Source organism: Channa argus, chromosome 4 (assembly GCF_033026475.1).
Source record: "Channa argus isolate prfri chromosome 4, Channa argus male v1.0, whole genome shotgun sequence".
NCBI classification, from domain to species: domain Eukaryota; kingdom Metazoa; phylum Chordata; class Actinopteri; order Anabantiformes; family Channidae; genus Channa; species Channa argus.
Genome location: NC_090200.1, coordinates 1,208,642 through 1,226,017, shown reverse-complemented (window position 1 = coordinate 1,226,017; position 17,376 = coordinate 1,208,642). Strand labels below are relative to the sequence as shown.

Sequence of the window (17,376 nt, the reverse complement as noted above, 5' to 3'; positions counted from 1 at the left end):
GCCTTTTCTGTCTCACCAGAGCTTTAGCATTTCACTGAAAAAAAAAAGGATGACAAATTAAAACAGAAACAAAAGGTAGACTGGTCCTACCTGGAGAGCTCTCTGCTCTCTGCTCAGCGTGCTGGAGTCAGGACAAAGCTCAGTGGTCATGCATTTAAACTGGTCGCCAACACATCCAGATGAGTTGGCGATGCTTTTGCTGAGGCTGGTGTGCTGATTCTTGCTGGTGTTGGGCTCCTCGTCCACCTGAGGATCTGCGCAGCACTGGATGACTTTGTTCTCATCTCCACAGCTGCTGGAGGGGAGAATGGAGTTAGGGGTCTCCCTTCTGGACGTTGTCTCATTGAAGGAAGGGCCTTCACATTCAAGCTCTCTGGTAACTGGTGGTTCTGCAGTCAGTTCTAGAGGCATCCTGTTATACCCTACACTGGCAGGGTTGCCAGGTGAAAGGTGCCGACAGGCTGACCCCCGAGGAAAATTGTTTCCACATGTGGCAACCCTGGGATTGTTATGTCCAAATGCCTGGCCCTTACAGAACATACTTCCACAATTTGGAGAACTAAAACTGCTCTTCTGGCAAAAAGGAGATCTGAAATTTATGTTTGCACAAGGCACACGCACCGCATTCCCGTTTTCACCTGTAAATTGAGGACTGATGCTTTGGCAGTTTGGAGAAACAGAGTTTCTATTTTCATGGGTTGGAACACTGAAAATTCTGGGTTCACAAGCTGAAGTCCTCTGAGCCAGAGTTCTGCAGCATGGACCCACAAAACCTCTGCTCATGAGGTTTGGATTGTTGCACGAGGGAACACTTGGGTTGAAGTTGACAGACAGCGGTGCCCTGGCGTGAAGGTTTCCTTCAGCTCGAGCCCTGGGATTAAAAGTCCTGCAAGCTTGGTCCTGGGGACTGAAATCACTACAAGTTGGTCCCCTGCTGCTGCAAACTGTATTATCGGAACTGCAGTTTCCCCCGTGAGCTGGACTCTCCGGGCTGGTGTCTGTGCTCCCAATGATATTATTAGAATTGGTACGTTCACTACAACATTTTTCTTTACTAACAGGAACTGATAAGCCGCCATTTCTTGTTGGACTTTGCTCAGGATTTAAAATTTTATTGGCTGAGGACTCTGAATTAGATTCAGTACTTTTCCTATTCCCACCATTATTCCCACCAGGAGTGACACAACTCAAATCCCCAGAACCCTCAGAGACTCCAGTTTTACATTTTCTTGTAAATTGATGTGGACAGGTTCGGGCACAGTGCATCGTCTGCTCCTCTGGAACATCTGGGAATGGACTTAGTGGTTCCTCCTCTTCTGGGATCATTTCTTGACTCGCCTCTTTAGCCGCAGGATTTGAACAAGAGTTGTGATGAGGAAGTTTTGCTTTATAAGTATTGGAGAGTGAGCCTATTGACTGCTGCTCTGCAGTCTGGTTCTGAGTGAGGCATTTTGAAGACTGTGACTCTTCTTCTTGGATGTGTTTACAATCACTGTTGCCGTGCTTGGAGGAATTTTCTTTTCTGGTAGGTAGAAAGCTGTCCTTGTTACTGAGCAACTCATCATCCCCCTCATCATGTACCAGGTCAATACAAACTACATCATCTTTGGAGGAATTCAGACCTTTAGCAAAAGACTTTCTGGGCTTCTCTTTTTCATTGTCAGTCTTATGTGAACAGTTGGCACTCCGCCTCTCCTGGTTCTTGTACATTTTATCCTGGGTCTTAGACCTGTTCTCAATTTGGGCTTTTGTGTCAAAACCTGGGTAGGATGACATGGCTGTTGGGGCCATCTCTTTGGAATTCTGACATGGGGGCACACCATAGGAAATGCCATGTTTCTGTGCAATGTGAGAAGAATAAAAGCTGTTGCTGCCAAGCAAGACTGGGTGGGGGAATACTGGTCCTTTGCCTGGTATGGGCATACGCTGCAGAGACATGTTCTCTGCAACGGAGTATGGGATGTAGCGATTGGTGTAACCTAGGCCTGGAGGAAGGTAGGAGTCACTAAAGATTTGGCTGGAGGTGTTTCCTTTTTCCATGTAATGAGGTTGGATATCTTGAGTGTCTGGCTTAGGAGGAGTTACATTCTGTTTCCCAAACCATATTTGAGTTTCTCCTTTGGTGTCTGGAGGACGTTTCTCAGAAATAGTAGCTTTAGATTTTGGAGAAGAGGATGACGCAGATGTTCTTCCACTTGTGTTAACATTAGAAATACTCTTCACCTCTGTTCTGGGGTCAGGTGAACTTTGACCCTGTGGTTGATGAGGAACATCGTCTATATTTTTCACAATTTGGGTGTGTCTGGCGTGGTCAGAGCTGACAGCAGAGGAAGGATCTGGAACCATCCATGTGGATGGCATAGTGCTGATCATTTCAGGACAATCAGGAGTCTTTGCTGACATGCTAACAGGAGGGGGTAGACCCTCTTTTATGTGCTGGTCCTGACTGGGTAGCAACCCAGGATGAGATGATAAATATCCAAACTTGGCCAGGCCCTCTAGTTTTGATGGAAACCCATTTGGAAATCCTTCTAACTCTTTGGCAGACAGATCCAAAGGTTTTTCTCCAGGGTTTTTGGCGGGTTTTTGAGGTACAGCTTTATCCAGCGATGTGTTCTCTGCATTAATGCAGTCTGAGGTGGTGTCTTTGGTTTTGTTGCTGCTTCGATGCATGTGAGAGCAGTGCTTAGAGCTCAGGCTGCTCAAGTGAAAGGGGTGAGACATTGGAAGTGAGGTTGAGGATACGGAAGTGCTTCTGTGAAGGGACTTCTGGAGGTCTGTAGTGGTGTTGCTGAGAGGTTGGGGTGAGGGAACTGAGCATGAAGTATGGCTAACTGAAGGTGTTTCTAAGGCAGCAGTGCTAGCTGAACTCTTAGCAGGGCCACTGCTACTTCCACAACCACTGCTGCTATGAGGGTTCTTGGTGGAAGTGGGCTGACTGGGCTTAGCACCACTGCTACTGCTGCCAGTTTGTCGCTCAGTATGGTGAGAAGCAGCTTGAGGCTGGGATTGCTGATGAAGTTGTGGACTGGTGCTAAAGGCAGAGGGTTCCTGGTGTACCTGAGGACTTAGGCCACGCAAGACCTTATCCTGGCAGTGGGAAAGGGATGAAAGAACAGCAGGAGCTTGAGTGGCAGCAGGGATCCTGATTGGAGGGCCTAACGGGGAGGAGATATGCGCAGGGCCATAAAGAGGCAGATAGAAAAGTCTGTCTTCCCCCGGTGTGCCGCTTCCGGCCCCAGCAGCACATAGTGATTGATATGCCAGCTGCTGGTGGAGGAAAGGAGATGGCTGGGACAGGAATGAGGCCTTGTATGCCATGTCCAAGAAGGGGTACATTGCTGCATCTGCGTAAGGGCTGATCCAGGGCAATGTCAGGAAACTACCAGCACCATTCAGCCCCAGTTCTGACTGCTTGTCATTTGGTAGAACTCGGCGGTCCAAAGCCAGGCCTTCAGCTCCTGCGGCAGGAACAACCAGGGGTTTCTGCAGCCCTGACGGTTGGCTCTTATACAGTCCAACATACCCATTTGTGGATTTCTGGCCATCCTGCAGGCTTACATCTGGTTTGTACAGGCGATTGTAGCCTAGTGGGAGAGGAGTGCCAGGCTCCTGGGGCTTTTCAGTAGAGACAGGATGAATGCCATGATAGAAAATTCCTCCATGGGGGCGGAGGTTTTCCCCCACCAGAGCAGTGCGTTCGATATTGAGGGCAGCTAGTGGGTTCATCATAAAAGCTGTGCTGGCCTCCACCTGTAAGATGCAGAGGGGAGACCAAGTAAGTAATAATCATACTAAGAGACAAAACATACTTGCTCTTTCATAACATCAAGATGATGGCTTTATGTTTTTAGAGTTTAAAAATGACTAAAATGTTATTTTTCACATTTTACTATTTGTCAGAAAACCTAACCAAGTCCCAAATAGCACAACTCTTTTGGGACTGAACATCCAACAATGCTAAATATTAAATAGCTCTTTTGTTATCGATTTAATCAGGATGATTTTTCCCACATTGTTAAGAGCCACATGGTCAAATTTGACTTTCAAGGACGAACAAGAATGAAGGGAGGAAAGGGTATTTTGTCCATTTAGAGAATCTGCACTATGAGACATGAACACTGTGATTTCATTTTTCCTTTCATGCAGAAAAATAAGAGCAGTCTTTTATTTATTTATTTATTCATTTATTTCGTATTCCTGGATGACACACGATGCCCGGAGCTGCACTTTCACTCTTGACAGAAGCAGGAAACAGAGAAAGAGATGAAAAAAGAGGGGAGGAAAAGGTGAGTGAGCACAGGAAACAAAAACACACAAAAAGAGAGTGAAGGGGGGAAGAAGAACAAGATAAGCCAAGAGAGAGCAAGAGACAAAAGGAAACGTGGAGGCAAAAGAGGGAGAAAGTAGAGGGAACAATATTGGAGGAGAAAAATACAGCCTAATTGAATTTCCTGTCACACGGCGATATGAACCATCTCTGATTGGCCATCAGCCGCGGGGCCATTAGGAAATTATCCAGACAGCTGGGTGGCTGCCTGAGATGTGGAGGAAGCAGAGGAAACATTCACTCACTCTGTTTTTCAGGTCACCAAAAAAATGTTAAATCCCAGTTTGAGGGTGAAAAGAAAGCAGCAAAGAATATTTCTGCACATAAATGAGGCCAAACATTGGTTCATTTCTATCATTTCTTTAAGTATAGGTTGTGCTGGAGTATTATACTTCTAGACGTGGTTTGACTCCACATTCAGCAACAAAACCTAAATCTAAATTTGTTTTATGGCAAAATGAGATTGTGAGCCAGGACATTTCATGATACGTTTGTCATTTGCAGTGATATTTTGTGACATTTCTGATCACAAAATTTCTCACCATTTCATAACATAACAAAATATGACAAGGAATTTGGAGATGGGTTATTCTGTTTTATCTTGATGGTGACAATTTCAAGATGAGAAGTTTCAAGTTTTGTCTCGTGTCAAAAGGAGACATTTGGATTTTATGGTGAGAAATTTCCTTGTGACTTATTTTGAGAGATTTCATGGTGAGAAGATAAAGAATTTCATGACTAAAATGTTCACTGATTTGCACAGGATATTTAAAATGGATTTCACATAAAGCTTTTGTATTTATCGCCTTAAGTTGGGGATACTGCTGGAAATTGAGAATTTTACCAAATTAAAAACAATTTCATGCAGCATATTTTGTAAGTAGATTTTTTTCTCTCATCACATAAGACAGGAGATTTTAAGAAGAGATGTGTTGTACTGTCTTTGATGACAAGATGAGTTTAGTGACAGGAGCTGGGTAATTTCATAATGTTAACACCTGTCCATTTTAGTTCAGCTGTTTCTTTGATGTTTATGACAAAATACTGATGTTGGCTGTTTCTAAATGAAATTACATACAAACATACAGTTTTTTATCAACTAATGCAGAAGGTGGTAGCAGAGCTACAACGTCTGACACGTAACAGTTGGACATAGTTGCAGTGTTGGTATGTGGTGAAACCCATAGCAGAGGAACATAAACTTGATGTTTAACATTACCATGCTGTGAGCCTGGGTCTGTCTCGCGGACGCCGCTCAGCCTGCCATGTCTGCAAGCAGAGAGAAAAGCCACATGAAAAGGAACCTGCAGAATGAAACCATTGCTGAGGTTAATGCACAGCAACACGTCTCACTCCTTGTCACAATGCTGACAAGAACATATATATATTACCTATATCTATCTGTCTATGGAGATCTATCTGCATCTATATAGATATATAGATATGTATGTGGATTTTCTTCAATGAGCTTAGAGAATAAATGCTGAGTTTTTTTTAAGTTTTCTAAATATTACTGAAAAATGCTGGTGTGATAAAGCTTTAAAATACAGAGAAATGTATGTTTTTTTCATATATTCACATCAGTGACTGGATGTCAAGGTCTAAAATCATTTGGCAGGGGGCCTAACATAGATCCTTGAGCTACACCCAATCTACAGTACACTTCAAAGATCTGAACAGAGCATCATAAACATCCAACACCAACTCTAGATGTGAATTAATATGTAGCTGTTTTGGAATTTCAATAAAAACCAATGGTGTGTGACTTGTCATTCAGCTGCACTCACACAAAAACACCCATAGAGAGAGAGACGTCAGGTGACACACACACACACACACACACACGGCTCTGTGTCTGCAGGGATGTTACGAGACTCGACATCTGTGTGTGTTTTATCGCCGAGCCGAAGGACTGATAAGGCACGTTGCCTCGTTTCCAGAGGAACTCATAATCCAGCAGAGAGAGAAAATGTTGCAGCGCTGCTCCACACACACACACACACACACACACACACACACACACACACACACACACACACAGTAATTGATGGCTGTTAGGGAGCTGGGATTTCAATAACAGCTCTTATCTCCAGACTATTGAAGGACAGCTGTGTGTGTGTGTGTGTGTGTGTGTGTGTGTGTGTGTGTCATCCATGCCGATCCATCAAACCACCCTCCCAGACACGATGGTCATCCTATAGTTGTGAGGACATTCATTCTCAACCTAAACCTGATCCTAGTCTTAAAGGACTCGTTCAGTTTTTCAAGCGTGTCTTACATCAACAGTCAGGTTCCGAAACGGTGACAAGTCGGCTTTATGTTTTTAGAACTGGCAGCCAAGACACTCTCCTGACATTTAAGACATTTTATCGGCTGCCCTTTGAGGTAATAAATCAGCGGCTGTGTGCGTCTGAGCCACAGGAAAAAACCCAGACACCGAGTTTACTTTCACCGACAGAAGCCTGCCCACAGAATTTCTACCTATAAACTACTGATCAATACTGATCAAAGTTGTTCTGTCCAGCTAAGAAACGGGGTCATTTCTGCTTCTGAGCACCGATTGGTTTCTGGGCAATGAATCCCGTAATATTCACACATAGTAGTTTCATGGTGACTTCACTTTTATCTTAATAGAGGAATCCATCAGTTCCAGGGGGCTGGACCCAGTCTGGACCATGCAGAGCCTCTGTGATCCAGCAGTGCTATCAGCCACTGAGGCCAATCTGAGCTGTAATTTTCTGGACTCCTTCATTACGTTTCCTGCCCTCTGCTCGGTTTTGTTTTCATTTTAAGAGATGAGAGGTGGAGATGAAACTTTAATGATCCCTGCAGGGAAACATCAGGAAAACACTGGTTTACTTAACCTGGATTTAGCAGGAACTGCACCGCTGATCGCTGGCAAATCTGTCTTAAGGAGGCAGAGCAGAGACACAGTGTTTACACCAAGTCCAGAGGAAACGAGATCCCTTAGAAAATGCTACAAATATCATTAACCTCCACGATTTAACCCAAAATGACCCCCCTGCCAAAAAGACACACCCACAAAGATACTCAACATAGCTACGGAGAGACAGGACCCGGACCTACAAAGAGACAAAGCAGGACCACAAAGACACGGAGACGCTAAACACAATTACAAAGAGCAATACTCAGAAAAAAAGACAAAATTAGAGACTGAAAATTCAAAACAATTCTAAAACTTTGCAACCACAGAGACACAAAGACCAAAGAGAAAGATACAAAGCTACAAAGAGGTTCAGGCCTTGAGTTAGAGGAAAACATATGAAAGTGGCCCAGATCCTGTTTGAGAAAGTCACTTGAGGCCAAATATTTCAAATTTAGAAAGACACAAGATGGAAGCAGTGTGACGCAAAGTGACTACACCAGCACAGGTGTTTGTAGTGTCTCTTTCAGGGTAGGGACACATATTAAAGGGGTGGGGGCCTTCCTATGATCAGGGACCATTTCTTTTAAAATGTCTCAAAACACAATGCTGCCAGGCTCTGTCCAGATGCATTATGGGAGGTGTGGGGTCAGTTCTCTTTCAATTTCACTTTTGAAGAGCCAATTTGCTAAGTTTAGAAGACATCACTGCCCTGTCGTGTTCACGGTAACTTGGAGACAAAGTGGCTCTTAAAGCCCAAATGAAGAAATCGTGCTGTGAGGGATCTAGTCCCAGCTTTGGACGTGGGACGACTTGCTGCTTTTCTCCGTTTGGGGGTTTGGGGAACAAAAGAAAAGAGCTGGAGATGCCACCTGATTTCCCCGTGGCACCATATCACTGAACAGTTTGTGTCACATCCTAAATCTAACAGTGATGTAGAAGTTGAATGGAAACATCTGTACAAACATGTGTACAAAGCTAAGAAGGACTGGACCACAGCTACCAAGGACAGCATCTGAACGTGGGGGGGGACACTGTCCAGAGGAATATTGTAGACATATTAAACCATGAACTGCCTCTAGGAATGAGCACACAATTTAACAGTACACAATTTCTGCAGGAAACAAAGTACTTGTACACTGAAACTCACCTTCTCTCTCCTTCTGTGAAGTTGAAACCAGTCTTTTATTGTTTATTTAATATCCATCCGGTAGAAACAGGTGGAATCACAGACATGAATTCTCCTCCCCTCGCGTCAAAGTTAAGAAATCCATCCTGATTGATCGGGCACGGGCACACTCACTGTGGGAGTGGTCTCCCCCCAGATTAAACCCAGGTAAAGGTGTTTATGAAGAACTTCTATTGCGAGAGCCCCGCTGCGACATGCTGCGCGCGCACGCGTTCACGGGCACGCACAGGTCAAAAACAAGGTGTCCTGAGCTGTGCACAAGATCACAGTGACCAACAAAGAGCGAAATACGAGCCGCACAAGCCGCACACGCACGCGCAGTCCAGTATCGGGCTGAACTCTCAGCGTGTGCGTGTGTGCGTGTGTGTTTTCCCTCCGTGAGGTCCCGGCAGGAAGCAGCAGCAGCTGGATCTGATCCAAACAATTTGAGCCGGAAAATGAGAAAAACTACATGTAAAACGTGAAATATTCCTCCAGGAGCGGAAATATTCCTGTTATTCCACGTTTCTTTTCTTTTCTTCCCGGTCCCGTCGTCCGTCCGTCCGTCTGCAGGCTTTTCTCCCACTCCTCCTCCTCCTCTTCCTCACGGTCACTGCCTCCCTCCCTCTCTCCTTCTCTCTCTCTCTCCCCGCTTCTCCAGCGTCAAGGTTCCCAAAATAAAATGCGCCGTTTCCTGCGCAGACTTTCAAAACAAGAGCAACCAATCGCACAGAAGCAAAATGTACGTTTTGTTTTGAAATTGGTTTTTGCAAATTCATCACAAAGAGACAGCAAAGACACGCGTTATATCCCCAAACACCCCCCCACCCACACACAGACACACAAACGAGAAATAAACATTAAACAACCACAAAGACATTTAGGCTCAACTAAATACTTTAATAATTTAAAGATCGCAGAGAATCAATTAGACTTTAGAATGAATCTGTTATTTTCTTTTAAGAAACAGGAAAAAACATGCCTGAGATATTGCATTCAGAAGAATGGGCAGACATGAGGCCACAGTGACCTTCACTTTTGACCTTTGACCCCCCCAATCAAATGAGTTAATTCTTGAGATGATTGGGTGTAAGGGGCAGATCTGAAGTCACAGTAACTGTGACCTTTGACCCTTTACACTCTAATCAGTTCATGCTTATTCCGGGTGGATGTTTGCGTCAAATTTAGTGTTTCAACATATGGACAAATGGACAGTTGGATGGACGGACAACACAAAAACATAATGGCTCTGACTAAGTGCTGTCAGCTTGAAGGCAGAATAAAAACACAAAGTACGAAAACCATTACAAACACACACAGAGTGAATTAAAACAAAACATTATTTGCTTTTTTTTAATTAAATCCAAAGACACATTTTAAAATAATGTATAAATACTTTATACTACAAATACTACAAATGGAGACGCGCACTGAGCCGACATCTGAGAACCAGTGATGATGAAAACCTTCAGTCTGGCTCTAAAAAGGGGCACTTGAACACATCACAAAGACATTAACCAGTGCCCAAAAAAGCTTGTGTGTTCTGCACTTGCATGAGAGGAAAAGGAAGATAGAAAAAAGATAGGGACTGTGAATATACACAGTATGAAAAGAGCAGCCACACCACTCTCAGTCATCACAGAAGGTTCATGGAGATGAGCAGAGATGAATTATTATTAAGTCACAATAGCCAACAGCAACATTTGGGAAAAAAACATTAAACACACAAACTGTTTTCCAGAGGACAGTCACGCTCACACAGGTAAGGCAGCACTGCTCCACTGACTTACTGAGGCAACACTTTTAGAATCGTGAAAGTCAGAACACAGCCTTCAACTCAGCAACAGAGAGGCAGTGGGATCCTCACAAGATGGCGCCCACATCCCCAAAAATGATGTCAACTTCACATTTTAACACAAACAATTAACACAAACATTTCCCTCTGGGGATTATTAAAGTATCTGTCTATCTTATAGGTACCTGAGACTTTTTAAGGACCCACAAAAGAAATAATTTTAATAATAGACATTAAAGCAACAACACCGGAAATGTCTGTGTTGTTGATCTAAACCACACAGTTACATAACAACAATTATAAATTATGATTAGCAACTTTTCAAAACTGACATTTCTGGCATTTCATTCTTCACTGACTGCAGCAGAGAATATTGAATATTGTATAATAGATTAATAAATATGTTTCAAATAAACACACACACTGCAAAAATAAATTGAAATTGAAAATTACATAATAATAAAAGAAAATGAGGATGATGGTCAAAATGTTGGATGTGATGAAATCATCAAACAGTGACTAATATTCATGATACATTTAAGTGAAGTTATTAATAAATAATGCTGATATTAAATATTATTAGGACAAAATTTTTACATTTGTTAGTTTTATCCACTGATGTTGCTATAACTACTACTGCTCTATTATCAATACAATTACTACAACTGTAAGTTACAACTTACAAGTGTAAGCAAGTAAATAAATATCCACATTTCATGTTTATTATGTATTTACAGATTTTAGTTACTCGTTACTGTGTGTACTTAGTGATTAAGAAAACACAAAGTAAATGTTCTACAGAAGCAGAAAACCTTCAGTCTTCAGTTACTAACACTACAGCGCCTCCTAATGGATCCACTGAATACTGCATCACGTTGCATTACTACAACTTCTACTGCAGAAAACTGGACGAGTAAAGTTGCTAATGAAAAAAATAAAAGTTCAAGTACTTCTTTTGTTTGTTGTTAACTAATGTACAAATAATTTTCTTCAGAAAAGGACGTTAAATAAAACTGTGTTCGTCCCTGCAATGACTGAACACTGCAGCCAGAGAGGAAACACAAAGTGTGAGACTGTAAATAAACTACAAGTGCTGCAGCTACTACTACTACTACTACTGCTACTACTACTGAACGTTTTACTTTGCTTTACAAAGGGCAACTACATGTATGTACTGCAGAGTTGGAGTAGTAGCAAAGGCTATAATCACAGCAGCTGAACTTTGCAGTAATCTGGCACAGGGCAAACCATTACATGTCCACCTCAGAACCTGGTTTTCTGTCACAGCAGTGGTTATGGTAACAATAATGTCTGCTGATGGTGGGTTCAGAGGAGCTCACCTCCATGTAACAGTCTCTGTGTGGTTGTGTGTCTCTGTTAGACATTGTGCATGTGATGTGACAGTTCATCAGTGTGACCACACACGCTTGATATTTCACCATCCTATTGCTGTTTGAGGGACGTGTTTTTAAGATTTTTATCAGACATGACTGCTTTTGTGAGACACGGCAGTGGAGAGCAGACAGGAAACCTACACGGCGACAGAGAAAACAGGCGATACGCAGGAGGGCGAGTCAAACCTAGGACTCTGCAGATATGTAGCTGTCAGGGTGCTTTAAGAAACCTATTTATAACTTTGCTGTGCTCAGTTTCACATCATTTTACTTTTGACCTCTCTGGAACAAACAGAGCAGACATGTGCTAATGGCCACATGACGCTTGTTATTAAGAAATGTGTTGATTCACAGCATCACATGAAAGCTGAAACTGAAAATGCAGTAACAGCAACAGAAGGACAATAACTGAACAGAAACTTTTTAAGATTCTTATATAGCTTTGATTGATTTCAAAGGATTTCAAAGGAAAGCCACAAATAATGAAATAACAAGACAATTTACTTCCTATTTATGTGGAGGTGTCTGAGAATATCAGTTGATCAGATAACCTTCCACCTACAGTTCTTTTCAAATGTATGAAGGAGGATGCGGTTTCAGTTTTTTTCCTAAACAGTTTGTCATTATCAAAAAATGACATCTGTCGCTTTGTGGTTCAGAACCGAAGCGTTTGGTGCTAGAAATACAAAACAACGTTCAACAATGGACCAGGTGAGCACTTTGAATGCCAATGAGTGTCTGAGGTGATGTGTTATGTCATTATTTATAGGACTTTAGTTGTATCTACACTAAAAGTACCACTTGTACCAGGCAGTTCAGAGTGCAACCGTTCAATTTTCCAACCAATGACACAGGAGGGAAATCAAGTATAGGAAGTAACTGGGCTCAAGGGGGTAATTTTATTTGGTAATTCACTTTAGAAACATTCATTTAGAAACATGACGTGGCTAAAGCACATGACTTTGTTACGTACGCAGCGACGCTCGGGTAACTTACAAGGTTTCACAACTTGGTTTAGGAGAGTTAGTTGGTTTAGAACGTTTCTGGCCTTGTCAAACACACAAGGCAGAGAAAGTCAGTCCACAGAGTCAGGAAAGGGGTCTCCATAAGGAAATGGGCCAAAAAACAAGAATGTTCTGAGCACTTTGTCTAAACTGGAAAGAATCGTTTTAGCTCCAAAATGTCAATGTTACAACAGAGCACTTCAAGTAAACACTGATTCAGTTGTGCTGCCGTCATCCAAAACTGACCTTGCTTCATTGTAAAGATTCTCTGAAAGTCTGTTTCCTCATTCCATCTTTCATCATGTCTTCACTAAAAGTGATGGTGTGTAAAGAAACGATGCAAGAGAGGGAAATTACAATGTGCTCCAAGTACAGTATCATGGCGATGAGAGGCTTGAAGTTAGGTAGGTGGAGCTGCTGTAATGTCAGGAAGTAATTAACATCTGCACAGACGACCAGAGACATCAATCATAACAACAAAAGTTAAAGATCAGAGCACTGAGACTGTGGAAGACCTGCATTTTTACTGAATTACATTTATCTGTTTCCATTTGATCAGACCGGACTAAACTGCAAAAACCGTCCAAGCCCAAGGGCTCGTCTGCAGCTTTCTGGTGGACAGGAAGAGGTGGGGTTACTGCGTGTACGTTTTTGTTAGGAATGTGCCCAAACTGTTTAATAATTCACACCCGATATAAGATCACACCTCTAAATGTGGTCGACAGAGGTGCTGAGGTAAAACATGCAACTAAAGTTAAAGTTAAGAAAAATAGAAGGTAACACAACTCTTGCACACTGTTTTTAATACTGTCTTTGTTGCCAGTCTGTGGTCCAACTGCCTCGCTCAAAGTAAACGTCCATTGTCAGTGTGGTTGTGTTGTGGCTTTTGCAATTCAGAACTTAAGTGAGTCTTTGCATTTGAACTCTACGCCAATAAATATGATGAGAAAACTATTTTAAATTCAAGTAACAACACATTCTAGTGGAGACTAGTGGAACGTTTCCAGAAATGTTTAGATTTATGTGCACGCAAAGTAATGTGGCAGATATGTTCTGTCATGTTACGTAGAGTTTTTAATCAGACTTTCAGACATTGATTTGGATGCAGGGGGTTTTAGGCTAATTCTTCCACCATCTGACCACACAGCTGTGTGAACCAGCAAACCACCAAAAAAAAAAAAACATCTAAAAATAAACTTTTCAAAAAGTCTCAGTCTAGTTCCAGGACCTTAGAGTCCATGACAGGTAACACAACAGCCCCTCTATCAGTCCAGATCATCCAAGAACTCTCATTGTGCAAAATAGTAAATCCTTCGACAGGTCAGTTTATGCAACAGAAGTGCTGAGGTACTGGAACTAGAAGTCCTTTCACTTCAAAGTCTTTGTCCCGGCTGTCTGAGATTCCAGTATAAATGCTACAGATGAAACGACCAGGTGTTTGGGCTCCATCAGCGTCCAGGATGAGTTGAGCGAGGAAGCTGAGCTTTGTAGTAAATAGACTCTGGAGGAGCAGCAGGTGGTCTGTAGGGGGACAGCTGGATCTCCTCATACTGCAACACACAGCGACAGCACGTTAGCAGCACTGGAGCACCATCAAAGCTAACAGTAATACTAGTAGTATTAGCAGAATCCATATAGGAAGTAGAAGTACATGGCTGTGATAGTATTAGCAGCATCCAAAGGAACTTACAAGTGAGAATCAAACGTCAGAGGCAAACAGGGATTCAGTGCCCACTGGTAAGAATTCGCAGTAGCAGTAATTACTAGTAGAAGTAACAACAGGAGCAATAGCTGCATTTACTAAACAGCAGGGCCGAGTGTCTGAGCCAGTGACAGCCAGAGGAAAACCAGCCGTGCTGCTGAGAACCACCTGCTGTGCTACAGGAGCCCAGCGTCACGTCAAGGGAAAGTTAAAGAAAGCTCATCTCTATTCAAACAGTGTGACGCAGTTCAGCTAAAGCTGGGGGGCAGAGAAACATGGAGGTGCTGGAAACTCATTGTCACAGTTTCCTGATTAACAATGTGTGTTTATCATGATATGTGATGCAAGTTAGCAGGGACAGAAAAAACAGGAACAACCTTTAAACACATTTCACCAGCATGACTTGGGCACAACTGCCCAGTCAGAGCTGAGCACATGAATGAGGTACAAGAACCTCAAAGAACCAGAGCTTCACCAGAGCCCAGCTACAGCTGTGTTTACCTGCCGTGGCTCCACAGTTTCTGGGCTGTCGTAGACAGGTGGGGGCTCATTTATCTGGCAGGTGCAGTCCTTCTTCTTCTTCTTCTTCTTTAAACAAACCAAACCTGCCAGCAAAGGTCACTTTTAGACTGATACAACGTCACCGTGAAAAAGCAAAATGCACCAAGTCTGAAAAGTAACACTAGTCCTAGTTGTGCTATATGTGAAGAGAAACTCATGCTCTTGACTGCTAACCTCAGTAAACTGACTACTTCCAGGCTTTTCTGGACTCAACAATACAAATCAGAAAGCATCAAAAGCGACAGAAACAGGAGTTAATTACATCTTTGGTTTTCTCTAAATCTGTTGAACGTAAATTTCTAGGTCACTCACAAGCAAAGTTTTAGCTAAATGCTAAAGCCTCAAATCTTTAATGTACCACTCTGCTCTTAACCACAATGCAACAATACAAACATTCAAATGAGACTCAGACAAACAAACTCACCAATTAATACTAAAAAGAAGACGTTTAGGGCGAATGAGCTATATTTGATGAGCTCATTCAGCAAAATGCTCGAGTCGTTTCCTACTGTGGTGTTGGTGGGTGAAGTTGTGGGAACATCTGGGAAAAGAAAAGTGACAAATGTGAACTAAGACACTGCAGAATAGCAGCAGACACAGTGACAATCAGAGCAAAGTGGGCTCAAACATTAGAGTCTTTCTGAGTGAAGGTGTCCGTTTGCTAAAGAAATGGCTTGTTGGATGTTCAGACGGCCTCTGCAACTATCCTAAAGCTGGGGAGCCGGCAAATTCTGCCAGTTCAGCAGTTGGTTTGATGTGCAGTTTGAGGGGAGTCATAGTGTTTTTCATGCAGATGCTGTGAAAAGATTTGCTGTGATCTGAAGTGAGGAGAAGACGCAAACGCAGACCAAGCAAACAGGAAGCTTCAGTAAGACAAGACTTTTTAAGGCAGGCTTACTGTGAGTCCAGACAAACCAGGCAGGAGGAACGGGAGCAGAAACAGTCCACACCGAGGTCATCAACAGGCCAAGGCACAAGTGAGGGTCAGAGACCATGAAACCAGCCACAAACAGACACAAAATACAAAAACAGGCAAACAAGTAATCAGGTAACTGAGGAACTAGTTGGCTGGACGGAGGTGACAGTCCAGGTGTATCGGTAAAAAAGTGCAGGATCAGATGGAAGAAATGGCAGAGGACTGAGAAGATGGAGGGACAGTCGAGCAGGAACAAAAGTACCCCGTCTCTGTCCAGAGGCAAACAAATCCACTTCACATGACGTCTGGTTTTCTTAACATGCACAAAGCCTAAAGTGTAAAACACTGTATTGCAGTGTTATGGGGCTTATGTGTCACACACACAGCAACTTTTTACATTGTTATCAAATGTAAGTTCTTACGTACAAAATGCACTTTTGAAGATTTGCTGACACACTTTGAATCTGTTCCTGTAGAGACTGGGTGCTGCAGCCAAGAGGAGCTTACAACAGCTTCTTGGACCAAATGTGGCTACTCACAGATCCATGTTTGAAACTGCAAAAGCCACCATTCAACATAACTTTCACTAATCAGAAATAGTCTTTTGACAGTGGATGACCGTGGCTCAGTTGGTCCAGGGGTCACAAGGGCAGCTGGCTGATTAGCACCATCAGGTGTTGTTCATGTGGTGACAGACTGGTGTATCTGGTTTGTTTCAGCTGTGTGAGTGCATCCTGTAGTCTCCAGGAGAAAAGAGATGAAAGATCGTTTATGAAAATGGTTCTTACCTGAGACCAGACTGAATGTGTCCACAAACTGAACGCTGCCATTTATTCTCCTGCCACAGAAGTAGAGTCTGCAGTCCTCTGCTGTGATGTTGGTGATCAGGAGGATGTTTCCAAAGGCTGAATATTTGGGTCTAAAAGTATAAACGTAGTACTGGGAACCAGAAGGATCATTAGTGAAAGAGCGACCGATGGATCCACGAACCTGACTGTTGATCTCTGTAAACCAGTAAGTGTCTGAATTGTTCCATGAACAGTTCAGACTGATGTTCTGACCCAGCTCCACTTTGACCTCTGTCACATTCTGGGCCTCTGCACAGACCAGAAACACCAGCAGGATCATCCAAAGCAGATCCATGATCAGGTTCAGTATCAGAAACTAGAGAGACTCTAAACCAGCACAGCTCTGACCTGATGCTGCTCCGTCGTTTGCAGCGACAAATGTTCTTCACTTCCTACTTCACAGGGTGATTACGTCGTGTGTAAAGTCTGATGATCTAAACCACAGATACCGAAGTAAGTGTCACCAGACGATAAACAAGTGGAAGTGAAACTTGTTCATCCTCGGTCTGTTCTCTGCATCAGGAAGCAGAGGCAGTGTTTAGGTTAATATAACTGATATTCAGGGATTGTAAATCGATCAGAAACCAGATTGCTGCTTTCACTTCACACTCTATAACAGACACTTTGTGAGTACAGTAGTACTTCATACAAGAGCAGTGTGTGTCATTAAATTCCACATGTCTCAGTATTACAAACTATGGCGAACAACAGCATTGGCAGTAAAGGTATCAGAGGTAACTAAAGTAGTATTTTAGCATCACCTAACAATAGTGC

General features: G+C 42.9%; 2 protein-coding genes across 6 annotated transcripts in view; both read right to left on the bottom strand.

Moving 5' to 3' along the window:
- LOC137125450 (BCL-6 corepressor-like) overlaps positions 1 to 8,989 on the bottom strand; it is a 33,018-nt gene extending 24,029 nt beyond the window's left edge. For 2 of the 4 annotated variants that reach the window (XM_067500916.1, XM_067500912.1), the window contains exons 1-3: positions 8,365 to 8,989; positions 5,550 to 5,599; positions 91 to 3,753 (exon numbers count right to left, since the gene is read on the bottom strand). In XM_067500916.1, the coding sequence (XP_067357017.1) occupies positions 91 to 3,753; positions 5,550 to 5,552 (3,666 nt within the window). In that variant the 5' untranslated portion in view covers positions 5,553 to 5,599; positions 8,365 to 8,989. Of the gene's footprint in view, positions 1 to 90; positions 3,754 to 5,549; positions 5,635 to 7,194; positions 7,239 to 8,364 lie in introns of all 4 variants that reach the window. The other 2 variants (XM_067500914.1, XM_067500913.1) reach the window with 2 other exon arrangements.
- A 3,902-nt stretch (positions 8,990 to 12,891) lies between these two features.
- Positions 12,892 to 17,023, bottom strand: LOC137125540 (uncharacterized). 2 transcript variants are annotated; one of them, XM_067501174.1, is made up of 4 exons: positions 16,543 to 17,023; positions 15,263 to 15,346; positions 14,779 to 14,882; positions 12,892 to 14,125 (listed from the first exon to the last, which is right to left on the bottom strand). In XM_067501174.1, exons 1-4 carry the CDS (start codon positions 16,895 to 16,897, stop codon positions 14,024 to 14,026), a joined length of 645 nt encoding a protein of 214 aa, XP_067357275.1. In that variant the 5' UTR covers positions 16,898 to 17,023; the 3' UTR covers positions 12,892 to 14,023. The 2 variants fall into 2 exon arrangements, with proteins under 2 accessions (XP_067357275.1, XP_067357274.1); XM_067501173.1 differs by having other exon boundaries at positions 15,263 to 15,379; positions 16,543 to 17,011.
- Positions 17,024 to 17,376: the final 353 nt, after the last annotated feature.

Coding starts and splice junctions, on each gene's coding strand:
- LOC137125540 (XM_067501173.1), bottom strand. CDS start 16,897: ATGGATCTGCTTTGGATGATCCTGCTGGTGTTTCTGGTCTGTGCAGAG. Junction 15,380..16,542: donor CACATTCAGTCTGGTCTCAG/GTAAGAACCATT, acceptor TTCTTTTCCCAG/ATGTTCCCACAACTTCACCC. Junction 14,883..15,262: donor CTTCTTTTTAGTATTAATTG/GTGAGTTTGTTT, acceptor CTTTGCTGGCAG/GTTTGGTTTGTTTAAAGAAG.